Here is a 14,968-nt window from a genome sequence, read left to right on the forward strand (position 1 = left end):
AGTTACCTGTTTACCACTTACATGGGAACCCCGGGTGGCCGGTTGGTCTAAAGCGCTCGCCTGAACCGATCACTGCAATCGCATATCTGTTCGTGTGGGTTCGATTCTCGGCTTCGGCCAATGTATGTGTCAAAACTTCCAGTAGCTCCCGGGGGTCTGTGGTCCCTGCTGGGGTTACCCACGCGTTCTTCCTCCACCATTTGTAGCCTATCTTGCTCTGAAAAGTGTTGATAAAGCCCAAAAAACAACAACAACATACACTATATTAATTCATGGGTAACCGATTCGAGTATTACTCATTTATAAAATATAGTCTTGCAATCAATGTCATTATTTACCATTTTGATTCTAAATATTTCTGCCACGTAACATTATTTGTTTGTTACCGAACGGAGAGTTTAGCAGTAGCAGACGAAACTCTAACCAAGCAAAATTCTTTAACTAAATGGCACTAGTTTCTTTCCCACATGTTTCTATTTATATCTTGTCGACTTCCCGCTAACCAGCCAGCGAGAATTCCTGTGTTCGTAATGAAATTTGTTTAATATCATGCCTTACGCACTGGCACGTCAGGTTGGGGCTGGATTTAGGCACAGTACTCAACATTGACGTAAGAAATTAAAGATACGTGCACTGTGTGATCTTTAATGCTTTTTTGTTCAAAGGTGACCAAGGGATCTCACAAATGGCTAGTCAAGGATCGAGGGTCTGGTGTAGATTTGCTGCATCGATCATTTTCCTTCTTGCAGTGCAGGTGGGAATATATGCACAAGACGAGTCAAGCGTGAGTTTTGATTTCTGTGACTAAAGTGCATGTGTATCGGTATTAATGACGCATTACATTACCGTCATCCACAGAGGTTCCTGTCGTTGCTTAAAATTGACCTGTCATAAATGTACTGTATAATAACTACAAGGGAGGACACTTCTCTCCTTTCTCGCGCGACCTATTTAAGAATAAACGCTGTTATTTCAAGCGTGGCGTAATACATTTTGTGTAGATGTTTAGCTCAGGTATTCAACTAAAAATAAGTTATAAATAAATGCAGGACGTTATTTTCTTTTAACCAATGAGAGGTCAGTATTCCATTTAGCGGGATCTCACTTGCATATTAAGCGGGTGCGGTCACGGCCACGTCGAACAGTCGTGTGGGAAAATGGTCTGGCATACCTTAAAGGTATGATACGAAGCCAAACTTTGGATACGCATACAAGGTCAAATGCCTGAGCTAAATACAGGTACCAAATTTTTTAGGCTACGCGAAATGTAGCTTGGAATAACAGCGTTTATTCTCAAATGGGTCGCGCGTGAAAGGAGAGAAGTGTCCTCCCTTGTAGTTATTTGATAGTATATGTATGACAGGTTAATTGTAAGCAACGATACGAACCCCTGTGCCGTCGTCACGGCGAAATATATAACACAGCTAGGTTGTCTTACTGACATGTCACTACAATAGGGCAACCTAGTCATCAGGTCTTAACAATCATGTCAAAAAACATCACTCGGTAACTAGCCAGGTTCACCTAAACGACGTAGTCTTCGTTACGTATTTAATAAACATATAGGTAAATTAAATTAGATTAAATTAAATTACTTGCAAGGTAGAGTAAACTCTCCAATATGTATACACAAAGGCGTTGGTGGGTGGTGTAGTGTTAAATAAAAAAGTGAGGGAACGCATATTACCCAGATGCAAAGCAAAAAGGGGGGGGGCGATTTCGATCGCAAAAGCATGTGAACGCCGAATATGTATATATATATATATATATATATATATATATATATATATATATATATATATATATATATATATCTGTGTGTGTGTGTGTGTGTGTGTGTATGTTTGTGTGTAATAGTTTGCAAAAAAGACGCATTCTTTCGCGATGACGTATGCGCGGAATTTGCCGTTTAAGGCGGATTTTTAAAAGATTGGTTTTGAAGTGGATTTGGAATTTCGCAGAATTTTAAAAGTCATTATTTTCTCGATTTTTGCGGGCTGGTGGTGGGGTGGGGGAGACCGACAGGAGCTTTCTATATACGTTCGAGCGAAAGATAAAAATAACTATGATCTTAGTGATTAGATTTAAATTATCTATCGAGTGTGTTTGTGTGTAGCATGTGTGTGTGATGTGGATTTTTCAATTTTTCACTCGTATCGCTACGATGTCTGCAGTGTGGCAGTTTATAATCATGTCGCGGACATGAGCATATGTTTGTATAATTGGTCCACTTGTAAAGGATGATCAAAAAACAGATCTACATTGGGATTGGTGGTTTCCTGGTTTGGATGCATACCGGACATGTGCATACAAAATGCATATTCTTTTGGAATATTTTAAACTGTAATTTATTTTGTACTGATTGGCCATTAAAAGGATTGTGTTGCAGATAACTTACTCAAAAAGCCATAGTTTCGCTATGCGTTGGATATGTTTTACCTCTTATTCTATTACTTTCATTTTTTTTTCTTCATTTCTCTCGCAATCTGGCTGGTCGTAGGGACGGTTTTGATGACTTTTGGACAGTCTCTCTCCATTTAGCCTTGTTCTCCACTGCTCTTTGTGACTTTCCAAAGTTCATGGCTGTCCACTCTTTGATGCTCTCTTACCACCTATTCTTCTGTCTGCATTGTTTTCTCTTTCCTTTCACTGTGTCCTATATGATTGTCTTTAACAGGCCATGCACATGTCGTTATAGCTATGAATGTCTGGATAGCTATATACATGTCGTTACAGCTATGAATGTCTGGATAGCTATACACATGTCGTTATGAATGTCTGGATAACTACACGTGTCGTTACAGCTATGAATGTCTGGATAGTTATACACATGTCGTTATAGCTACGAATGTCTGGATAGCTACACATGTCGTTACAGCTATGAATGTCTTAATAGCTATACACATGTCGTTACAGCTATGCATGTCTGGATAGCTATAATTTAGTGGTAGTAGTTTGTTTGTGTTTTTTACCTTCATTTATTTCTCGTCGATTGCAACAAGTTCTGCCAACTTATACGACGCGGTGTTGCCGACATAAATGTTGTTGTAATACGGTAACGCGTGACCATCTTCCCTCACACTTGCCGTAGTCCACTAATAAACCTTGGTCCATAGAGTTGCGAAGCGAGCACATTATCGTTTTTTTTATCCATGCTATTGTTTTGAACAACACGTAAAAGTCTTAAACAAGTGTTCATGTATTCAGATAAAAGGCTCCATTCTCTGCTTTCCTTCATATTTTAAAATTCTGATAATACGTGAAATTTTTATATAATGAATGTAATTAACAATTAACGTTAACTCTGTTGTAATTAAAGTCATATTATTCTTCGTTCATATTGAATTATTAATTATGAATTCATCCATTCTTTGACCCATCCATATTATTTTCAAGCAGAGGAAAATAAGTAAAATAATATTGATATAATCCTTCATTTGAATATGTTTAGGATATAAACAGTTCCACCGTGACTCGTGTCTGACGCAAACTTTTTATCCCAATGGTGTAATTCGTCTTACCTACACTGAAGGTTAATGAAAGAATCTTTTATCTATATTTCTGATAGAAAACTTAGGGTCGGAATCAAAAAGGTGTATTGTGAATACAGAAGTAACGTTCAAACTGAAAAACACCCATTGAAAACTGCTTGCCTTAAGACAGAGGGTATATACTACATTCACACTGAAAAATTCAATGTAAACTTTGGAGCTGATCAAGAGGCAAGTGGCACGAATTTGGTCAGATAGATGACGATGACTGACAAACAGCTTTTCTCTCTTGCATACAGATTAATAAGTGTCCACGAAAAAAGGGTTTCAGATAAAGATTCCACGCATAATGGTTGCTACATATATACTGTTATTTGTAATTGACAAAATATATAGTAATTTGTCAGGGTGGGTGGTTTGTAAGCAGCTTTCAAGAACAAATTTCCTATCAGCTTTGGGAAATGTAATATAGTTTAAATGTTTTAGGAAGACTTGGTGTCACTGAATAATACTAAATTTCTCATGTACAAAATTGCAATTTATTCAAAGAATCTCCATTTTTTATGCAGTTTTTCATTCATAAAAACCTTATCTGAGTTCGACTTTTCAATGTTAATCGTGATCAGCATCATCTTCCTGTAGAAATGTACCATGACCGATTCATTATATCACCATTGTCACCTTGCCCTTTCCTCTACAAAACCACATTCTGCTACAATCAGCAAAAAACGGGTATATCGGTCATTGGAATCTGAGGCTTACATTTGCACTGACTGGTTTTATACACTTGGTATTCTAACACTTCTTTCCCATCCAGACTTTCTCTGTTTTATTTTTTTGTTTAATATCCATCTGTCTTTCAATTTTGAAAGTTTGTTCTCATATTTTGTTCATAACACCTTTTACAAGTAAATTTTAATCTTTTTTTTTTACTCAGTGTTCATCATCGTCACTACGGTTTGTAATTATCGTTGCCGCCACATACGTTTGTACTGATGTATTTTTTTTTCACTGAATTTGTTGAGATAATTGGTTTGTTTTTATATAACTTTAATTACAAACAATTGTTGCCTATTACCGACATGTATTTATCATTAGTACGAAATAGTTAATGTCTTTTAGTAGCTGTACCTACGTTTAGTTTATGGTTATTATGGTCATCGTGACCAATATTAATTGTTCCTTACATGAATAGTTAGTATACTTAAGCAGTGCCCGAAATGCAGACACTCGACAAGATAAGTGTTATCTTTCACAACTTATACAAAAACGAAAACCCTAATCATATAAATGAACTCATCACATGTAGATCAAACTGAAATAAATGAACTCAACACATATAGACCAAACTGAAATAAATGAACTCAACACATATAGACCAAACTGAAATAAATGAACTCCTCACATGTAGACCAAACTGAAATAAATGAACTCAACACATATAGACCAAATTAAAATAAATGAACTCAACACATACAGACCAAACTGAAATAAATGGACTATCTGACTCACTGGTTTGTGTGAGTTGGCTTTTGTAACAAAGACATTTTGGACTATCTGGCAAACTGGGTTGTGTGAGTTGCTTTTGTAGCAAAGATGTTTTGAACTACCTGGCTTACTGGGTTGTGTAAGTTGACTTTTGTAACAAAGAAATGTTGGAGTATCTGACTTACTGGGTTGTGTGAGCTGACATTTTGGCAAAGACATTGTTGAATATCTGGCTCTCAGGGTTTTATGAGTTGACTTTTTGTAGCAGAGATATTTTGGACTATCTGGTTTACTGAATTTTGTGAGTTGACTTTTTTAGCAGAGACATTTTTGAGTATATGGCTTACTGGCTTGTGTGAGTTGATTTTTGTAGCAAAGACATTTTGGACTGTCTGGCAAATTGCATTGTGTGAGTTAACTTTTGTAACAAAGGCATTTAGGAGTATCTGGCTTACTGGATTGTGTGAGTTGACCTTTGTAGAAAAGACATTGTGGACTATCTGGCTAACTGGGTTGTGTGAGTTGATTTTGTAGGAAAAGACATTTTTGAGGAACTGGCTTACTCGCTTGTGTGACTTCACTTTTTTAGCAAATACATTTCGGACTATCTGGCAAAGTGGGTTGTATGTGTTGACTTTTGTTGCAAAGATATTTTGGACTATCTGGCTTACTTGGTTGTGTGAATCGACTTTTGTAGCAAAGACATTTTGGCCTATCTGGATTACTGGATTGTACAAGCTGACGCAATGACATTTTGGACTATCGGTCTTACTGGGTTATGTGCGTTGACATTTGTAGCTAAGACATTTTAGACTATCTGGCTTACTTAGTTGTGTGAATTGACGTTTGCAGCAAAGACATTGTAGACTATCTGGCTTACTTGGTTGTGTGAGTTGACTTTTGTAGCGAAGACATTTTGGACTATCTGGCTTACTGGGTTGAATGAGTTGACGCAAATACATTTTGGACTATCGGTCTTACTGGGTTATGTGAGTTGACTTTTGTAGCTAAAACATTTTGGACTATCTGGCTTACTTGGTTGTGTGAATTGACTTTTGTAGCAAAGACGTCTAGGACTATCTGGATTACTTGGTTGTTTGAGTTGACTTTTGTAGCAAAGACATCTAGGACTATCTGGATTACTTGGTTGTTTGAGTTGACTTTTGTAGCAAAGACGTCTAGGACTATCTGGATTACTTGGTTGTTTGAGTTGACTTTTGTAGCAAAGACATCAAGGACTATCTGGATTACTGGGCTGTGGGAGTTGACCTTTGTAGCTAAGACATCGTTGACTATCTGACTTTCTGGATTCCGTGAGTTGACTTTTGTAGCAAAACATTTCTGATTATCGGGCTTACTGCGTTGTGCCGGTAGACTTTTGTACCAAAGACATTTTGGACTATCTGGTTTTCTGGGTTATGGAAATTGACGTTTGTAACAAAGACATTTTGGACTAATTGTCTTCCTGAATTGTGTGAGTTGATATTTGTTGCAGTGACATTTTGGAGTATCTATCTTACTGGGTTGTGTGACTTGGATTTTGTAGCCAAGACATTTTGGACTAATTGTCTTATTGGGATGTGTGAGTTGACTTTTGTAACAAAGACATGGTGGACTATCTGGCTTACTAGGTTGTGTGAGTTGACTTTTAAAGCAAATACGTTTTGGACTATCTGGCAAACTGGTTTGTGTGAGTCGACATATATAGCTAAGATATTTTGGACTATCTATCTAGCTCGGTTGTGAATTTATTGCAAAACTAGTGAAATGAAGTCGACGAGATTGTGTGGGTTGCTTTCTGTAGTATGGAAAGTGCGATTTGTTGGCGTCCTGTGTTGTATATATGTGGTAATAACAATAAAATTAAGCAGATGTTTCATAATAGCTGCTTTGTTTAAATTGTAAACAAAACAGTAGGTGCACCTCTTGTACTACTACATCCTGTATCTTGCATGCACACTACTACATCCTGTACGCACTACTGTATTGCGTATGCACTACTACATCCTGTATGCACTACTGCATCCTGTATGCGCTACTACATGCTGTATGCGCTACTACATCCTGCATGCATTACTACATCCTGCATGCATTACTGCATTGCGTATGCACTAGTACATCCTGTATGCACTACTGCATCCTGTATGCGCTACTACATCCTGTATGCACTACTACATCCTGCAAGCACTACTGCATTGCGTATGCACTACTACATCCTGTATGCACTACTGCATCCTGCATGCACTACTGCATTGCGTATGCACTAATACATCATGTATGTACTACTGAATTCTGTATGCGCTAATACATCCTGTTTGCACTACTGCATTCTCTATGTACTATTGCATCCAGTATGCAATCGGGAATTACACGGCTTCCCCAGCGCCTCTAACTTTGTACCCGTTTATGAAATGTTATGTTACTACCTCCAGATTTTGCTATATTCTCACCCAAAGTATGGAAATTAATGTAATGCAGAAAATGTCTCTAATAATAATCTTTAACGGAAAGTGCTTACGCCTGCGACTCCACGGACAAAGATATTTCCGTTTTTCGACTTACCACGAAACTTGTTTTAGAGGTATTAGTTTAACATACGGAAGGCATGACAATAGGCTATTTTTGTGTCAAATGTCGGTTTAGCTACACGAAATCTGCTGTGGAAGAACGTTTTTTATCTAGCATATAACGGGTTCTTTTAGCGGTGTCAGATATTTATATTTCTTTCCGCAGTGTTTTAATTTTATGCTGCTCTCGTTTGAAAAGTTTGCTTGAACTTCTCCGGACTTGTGAACGTTTCTCAGAATAAATCGATATATAAATTAAATAAGGTCTGATGTTTATATTGTTCTCTACGATCTTTTATTTTCGCGAAATGCAAACATTATATCGCAGCAAAACGTGCAGGCCATGCAGTATTGGCATGGATAAATCAAAAACTTTATATCAGTGATCCATATGACTCTCTGACCAATTGACCTATCACCAGAGTAGATATAACGGCGCCTACTATCTCTCTCACCTATTATCTCTCTGACCAATTGACCTATCACCAGAAAAGATATAACAACGCCTACTGTCTCTCTGATCTATTGGCCTATCGTCAGAGTAGATATAACCACGCCTATTATCTCTCTAACAAATTGACCTATCGCCAGAGTAGATATAACGGCGCCTACTATCTCTCTGACCTATTGGCCTATCGTCAGAGTAGATATAACCACGTCTATTATCTCTCTAACCAATTGACCTATCGCCAGAGTATATATAACAAAGCCTACTATCTCTCTGACCTATTTGTCTATCGTCAGAGTAGATATAACCACGCCTATTATTTCTCTAACCAATTGACCTATCGCCAGAGTAGATATTACGGCGCCTATCTATTTGGTATAAGGCATCTTATACAGTCAATATGTTTTATGTTTTGGTGTACACTAAAGATAGCATGAAAACTGCCTGAGAAATGTTTACGTTAATATGAATTCAAATTTGCATATTATATCAAGTGGCAGTTGGCGAGGTAACATGCATAAGTAAAGTGCATTGATCATGAACACTCTGCGGTAGCCGAGCAAGTTTATTCGATGGTAGGATTCCAAGCCGATCTGTTTCGGTAGCGAGCTCGGCCCACTAACCACTTGCAACCGCGGATCCTGAGAGAAATAGACAAAGACAGACAGAGAGATACATTGAGAACGACAAATATAATTTTTACCTTATTCTAAAATTCAGATCACGTCTTAAATTTAGCTTTCTTTTTTATATTTATGAGTAATTTCAAGTGCAGAAAGGGTACGATTTCTGGTTAATGCTATAGGATTGTTCTCATTAATGCGGCATTGCAACTGGAAATTTGATCTGAAAATCCTATTACATAAACACGTTTCCTTAGCAACGTCTTTATACTTTTAGATTTGCATTTCTTTTCATCTTCCTGTATAAGAAACACCACGGTTTCTCACTGTTTGTATTAGGTAATTGAGTTGGGCCAGATGTGGCTTTTATAAAAATGTTTCCTTTAGTTGTTTTCTTCTTCTGTACTACTAATTGAAATCTTAAGTGTATGTCAATGGGGTCGTGTATGCGCATTGATTCAAATGATATTAAATATTAATTGTTGCTCTAAACTTTAATACTAAATTTTTTTATCAACGTCGATTCAATCCTGATTGTTGAAATGATCGATGCCATAAATGTTATCAAAGAACTTCGAGACGAAAATAATTTTTCGCTATGGAGTTTGGCAGTGATATCTTGGTACTGAAGTGGGTGATTAAAAGGAGACGTCCATCCTCTCGCACAAAATGACAGAGTAGTACGAATTATTTTCCGAAACATGTTGCTTTCATGGTGACATCACAGCTCGCGACATTCAATCCGGTTTGTACTGGATCACACCTTAGGTTGACCTCGTCCAATAATATCGAAGTAAGTTGACATTGGTTTTATCGTATATACTTCTCGTGGTGTGTAAATAATGATCTAAAATAAATATGGAAATAAATATGGATGTATTAGGATCCAAATAAAGTGAATAATTGTTATTTAATGGCATGTGTAATTAAAGTATAAAAATGTCACTCATTACTGAATAGTCGGTTCTGAACGACAGCATGACCTGTATGAATTTTACAAGAGATGAACATATTGGATGGCACGGTGTCGGTAGTTCGCCCGGCGCCACTCGACTGTCCATTGCCTGACGTCAATCGTACGTCCTTTGCCGAGCATCAGTCGTTCGTCCTAAACAACGCAATCAGTCGTTCGTCCTGTGCCCCGCATCTGTCGTTCGTCCTATGCTCGACATCAGTTGTTCGTTCAGTGTGCGTGGATCAATCGTTCGTTCCAGCTGTATATTCTCGTTTATTCTCTTAATCCACTGGGAGGGAATACATGCACTTTTAACCGTAGAGCAAGTTGGTTTTTAAACATTTGTTTCGTTCACGGGACATCGAATATGGCATTCCATATTTGACATCCTAAGAATCTTGTTATGGTTATGTCTCCATAACGTAACGTCGTATCGATACGAAACGACGTACCCTCTAAATTTCATATAACATGCGGTAGATTCTAAACAAAGATAATGCCACTCTGACTATAGTAAGGCCAGTACCGATGGCCATATTAACAGGTGTTTTGTTCTGTTGGGGTTTTTGGGGGTAGGGGGTACTAAAGCGTCTACAAGAATGTCGGTTTGATCTAAATCCCAATTAGTAATGATTGCTTTACAGTTATACTATCTGATACGCGAGACACAAAGCACATAGTAGGAATCAAAACAATAAACAATATTGTCCTTAGTACAAAGATTAGAATCCACCCATAATAAATCGTTGTTAGCCTATAATCAGAGTGTTAGAAAATCTACTTTTACATTTGTAAATAACTGAGTTTCCCTCCCTCCTCAGTTCTTATCGCCACCCCACCCCTCGAGAGCACTAGTGTGAGTTTAGCGCATTACATGTTGTTAATATCGAAATGAGCAAAAGATGCGCATTGTGATACGTACAGATTCGGTACGTCTGAATCGTGATACGCATTGTATAGTAACCACTGTATCGTGATATATTTCGAATCGCGACAATAGTGGCGATACAGAGCTATGGAAGAAAGTAAAATAAAGATAGACGTGGCCGCTTACATTAGGTTACGGTACTTCTCAATCGTGACAAGTACAGTATCTGTACTTCTCAATCGTGACAAGTACAGTATCGGTACTTCTCAATCGTGATACATACAGTATCGGTACTTCTCAATCGTGTTGTTGTATAGTAACTACTTTGCCGTGATATATTTCGAACATAGTGGCGATACGGAGTAATGAAAAAAGTAAAATAAAGCTAAGCTTGGACGCTTACAGTTATGGTTGATTTCCTATCTTTCTGTACCACCTATTATTTTATTAATGAAACATTTATGAATTATTTCCCCATTTTTATTAAATAATACTTTCCCCATTCTTTTTTCTGCCTTATTCCTTCTTTATTTCCTATTTCTAGTTTACTCAGTCTCCGTGTTAATTGATAATAATGATGGCACACTCAAATTGAGATAACTCAAACACAAATCAATCGAATACACGGCATACATCTAATACAGGGCATACCTCGGGGACTTTCTAATCACTAAAATGTTTGAGAGCCGAAAATACTCCATTGGTAGAATTTCAGATACGTAATCAAAGGGTTGCAAGATGGATAACTATTCTGGCCTGCCAGAATGGGCGGCATTTTTGTGTAATTGGGAAAGGAGCGTATCTCCCATTTCCTCGACATGTTGTAGTTCTCATTTCCTCGACATGTTGTAGCTCCCATTTCCTCGACATGATGTAGCTACATACCTTGCTGATAGAAACCAGCCAAATATCCCATGTGTGCAGTCTCGGAAAACTTGACTCCACCGAAAACTGGAATTCGTGTTTTTTCGCAGTTCTGCTGTTTAGCTAAGAAAAATGAAATAAGTGTGTCCCATTGTTATGTATATTTGATTTAATTATATCTGATTTAATATATATTTATTTCAATTTCATTGTTTGTCTGGTTTTTTTAAAAAATATTTTTCATTACATGATATTGTAATGTAAATTTATTCGCTAGAGATGGTACCTTTTCAGAAAATAGTTTGACCTTGACTGTTCGTTTTATAAACACCAGCTATTGATCTAAATCCAGACCTTGTTTCAAAATGTGTAGCAACCACGTAAACAAGTACAATTTTTAATTTAAAACGATTGTTTGTTGTCGAGGTCATGATGGGACTTCGTGTTCAAGATGTAAACAAGTTTTTTTTAATTTTTTGTTTCTTAGAGTAAAATTATTAGTTTTCGACAGGGTCACACTGGATGTACGTGACCTTTAACAAGTACTTAATTTCTATGAGTTCGAGAACATGATCACATGACCCCCTGTTTACATTTAGAAGACGATATAACCTCTGTTTTGGAAAATTATTGTCAGTAGAAGCTGGGCTGTTAAACTGGAAGTTGTATGTTATGCTGCTTGGAGATTATTTCAAATTACTTGGATTGGAGTTCTTTCAAATTATTTGGATTCAAAAGGATTAATTCTGTTATTTGTCCGGAAATACATGTGCTCATGTTAGATTCTTAATCAAAGACAGTTCTTATAAGAAGTTTATTAAGCTTTCCAAAACCGGAGTGATAATTCTTGTTTCTACAAGGAACTATAGACTTCAACACTACAGATTTCAGCATACGCCATCGTCTGCCATCTTGGATTCTTCGTCGGGATTCGAACTTGAAATCAGTAGAACATTTGGTTCTTAGAACTACTAAAATTGTATTCTTGGATTATTCTTGGATTATTTGTTTCTATAAAACCGTAAGTTCATATTTTTTCATTTTTACAGAATTTTTCCAGTGAAATAAATTGTTGTAATTTTCAAAGCTTGTTGTTTTCACTCTTTCTTGCGTTACTTTTTATTCGAGCCTGAACAAGTGACATAAGACCATCCTTCATTTGTGTCCACACCACTGACCAGAGCGACTGCCATTATATTTTTTCTTACCAAAATAGATTAATATCTTATCCATAGCGTTTTAAGGCCATATACTTCATGTGTCTTTTGACGCAGTTTTCTGTTCAATCTTTACGTATTTTTTGCTCCTAGCTGTAGGAAGCCAAGGAGGCGCCGTCTTGCACATGTCAAGATAGAGACGGGATATAGATCCCTTTTCAAAATAATTGAAAAAATTGGTGTACATGATGAACTATGGCGGGCTAAAATTGGCACATTCTTCAACCAAGAAGGGTAAAAGCGAGGATGCAAGTGTTAAGGATAACAAGTTCAGGTATTTGTGTTATTGTAAAGATTTGCTTACACTGGATTTTGTTGTTAGTGGTGAGTGGTTCCGTAGAGAAAATAACCCTTGCCCGAGGTCCAGTAGTAGGGCGCTGACGAGACGGACATGGCTGTCTATATCAGATTCTGGAACAATTAGGGTCAAGAACCCAACAACCACACAGAAGTCAACATCCGTCAACGGATATTAACGAGGTTCTCGCAAGTATTTTAGCTAAACGGAATCCGTGAACAAAATTGACACTGAACACAATCATAAGGTTAACGATCTTTCCCAAGATCTGTGGCAGGAAAATAAGGAACTTTTGAGCAAAATTTGAAAGAGGGGAATCGGGTAAAGCAAATGAAAAAATAACAACAGATTGACAAAGTTGAGGGACAATCTAGAAGAAATAATCTTATTTTTCATGGTTTTTCAGGCACAGCTAGCGAAGGATGGAAAGTATGTGAGAAGAAAATCGTAATTTTACCTACAGGACTCCTTTTATATAGATGACGCACAAACTACACTATTTGAGAGGGCACAAAGGTTGATGTCCAAATACCAACGCACGCATAGCACGGGCCAATCGCTACCGACCATAGACAAGTTTACTTTGTATAAGGGCTGAGACCGTATCCTACAAGCGGCATGAAAAGGAATCAATAAACAGCGTTTTCCGTCAGAAGATTACACGCAGCGTATAAGAGAGGAGAGGAAATAACAATTCGAGTTTATTACTCAAGAAAAGAAGAGGGATGAATTGGCGACAAGCAGTTATGATAAACTGATTTTCGGAGGGAAGGTTTAGATATATGATTTGGGAAAAAAGCGGAGATATGTTCGGTTGGAACGGCGTGAACATCAGAGCAATGAAAATACCACTAAACACTGTGCATACGGTGAATCAACACGCCAGACGACATATGAATGGAACTAGTTCAACCAGCGAGGAATAGGATTGGGAAGCAGTTCACGGCTGCTATAATGTCAATTACGAACATGTATTGTGTACTGAATGCTTTTCTTTCTTGTGCTGGAATATTGAAGGACTTAAAAAACAAGAAAAAAAAAGAAACAAAATAAAAATAAAAAAATGCTTTTAATTTGCCTCATACTGTATTCGTTTCGACATAGTAGGTTTTTGTATGCGTTTTGACATAGTAGGATTTTGTATGCGTTTTGACATAGTAGGTTTTTGTATGCGTTTTGACATAGTAGGATTTTGTATGCGTTTTGACATAGTAGGTTTTTGTATGCGTTTTGACATAGTAGGTTTTTGTATGCGTTTTGACATAGTAGGTTTTTGTATGCGTTTTGACATAGTAGGTTTTTGTACGCGTTTTGACATAGTAGGTTTTTGTACGCGTTTTGACATAGTAGGTTTTTGTATGCGTTTTGACATAGTAGGTTTTTGTACGCGTTTTGACATAGTAGGTTTTTGTACGCGTTTGACATAGTAGGTTTTTGTACGCGTTTTGACATAGTAGGTTTTTGTACGCGTTTTGACATAGTAGGTTTTTGTATGCGTTTTGACATAGTAGGTTTTTGTATGCGTTTTGACATAGTAGGTTTTTGTACGCGTTTTGACATAGTAGGTTTTTGTATGCGTTTTGACATAGTAGGTTTTTGTATGCGTTTTGACATAGTAGGTTTTTGTACGCGTTTGACATAGTAGGTTTTTGTATGCGTTTTGACATAGTAGGTTTTTGTATGCGTTTTGACATAGTAGGTTTTTGTATGCGTTTTGACATAGTAGGTTTTTGTACGCGTTTTGACATAGTAGGTTTTTGTATGCGTTTTGACATAGTAGGTTTTTGTATGCGTTTTGACATAGTAGGTTTTTGTATGCGTTTTGACATAGTAGGTTTTTGTATTCGTTTTGACATAGTAGGTTTTTGTATGCGTTTTGACATAGTAGGTTTTTGTATTCGTTTTGACATAGTAGGTTTTTGTATGCGTTTTGACATAGTAGGTTTTTGTTTGCGTTTTGACATAGTAAGTTTTTGTTTGCGTTTTGACATAGTAGGTTTTTGTATGCCTTTTGACATAGTAGGTTTTTGTATGCGTTTTGACATAGTAGGTTTTTGTACGCGTTTTGACATAGTAGGTTTTTGTATGCGTTTTGACATAGTAGGTTTTTGTATGCGTTTTGACATAGTAGGTTTTTGTATGCGTTTTG

The 14,968-nt window shown here is 37.1% G+C and overlaps 1 protein-coding gene and 1 long non-coding RNA gene across 2 annotated transcripts in view; both read left to right on the forward strand.

Annotated features, from left to right (window-relative positions):
- The first annotated feature begins 528 nt into the window (after positions 1-528).
- LOC149803964 (inter-alpha-trypsin inhibitor heavy chain H3-like) overlaps positions 529-14,968 on the forward strand; it is a 66,586-nt gene continuing 52,146 nt past the window's right edge. Inside the window, exon 1 of the mRNA XM_089953793.1 lies at positions 529-784. Within this exon, the coding sequence (XP_089809919.1) occupies positions 686-784 (99 nt within the window). The 5' untranslated portion in view covers positions 529-685. The remainder of the gene's footprint in view (positions 785-14,968) is intronic.
- Positions 1,139-13,892, forward strand: LOC149803965 (uncharacterized). Its single transcript, XR_016419995.1, has 2 exons — positions 1,139-1,239; positions 13,226-13,892. It is a non-coding gene; the product is annotated as an uncharacterized LOC149803965 (long non-coding RNA).

This window comes from Sinohyriopsis cumingii, chromosome 3 (assembly GCF_028554795.1).
Source record: "Sinohyriopsis cumingii isolate HCF-2022 chromosome 3, ASM2855479v2, whole genome shotgun sequence".
Classification (NCBI taxonomy): Eukaryota; Metazoa; Mollusca; class Bivalvia; order Unionida; family Unionidae; genus Sinohyriopsis; species Sinohyriopsis cumingii.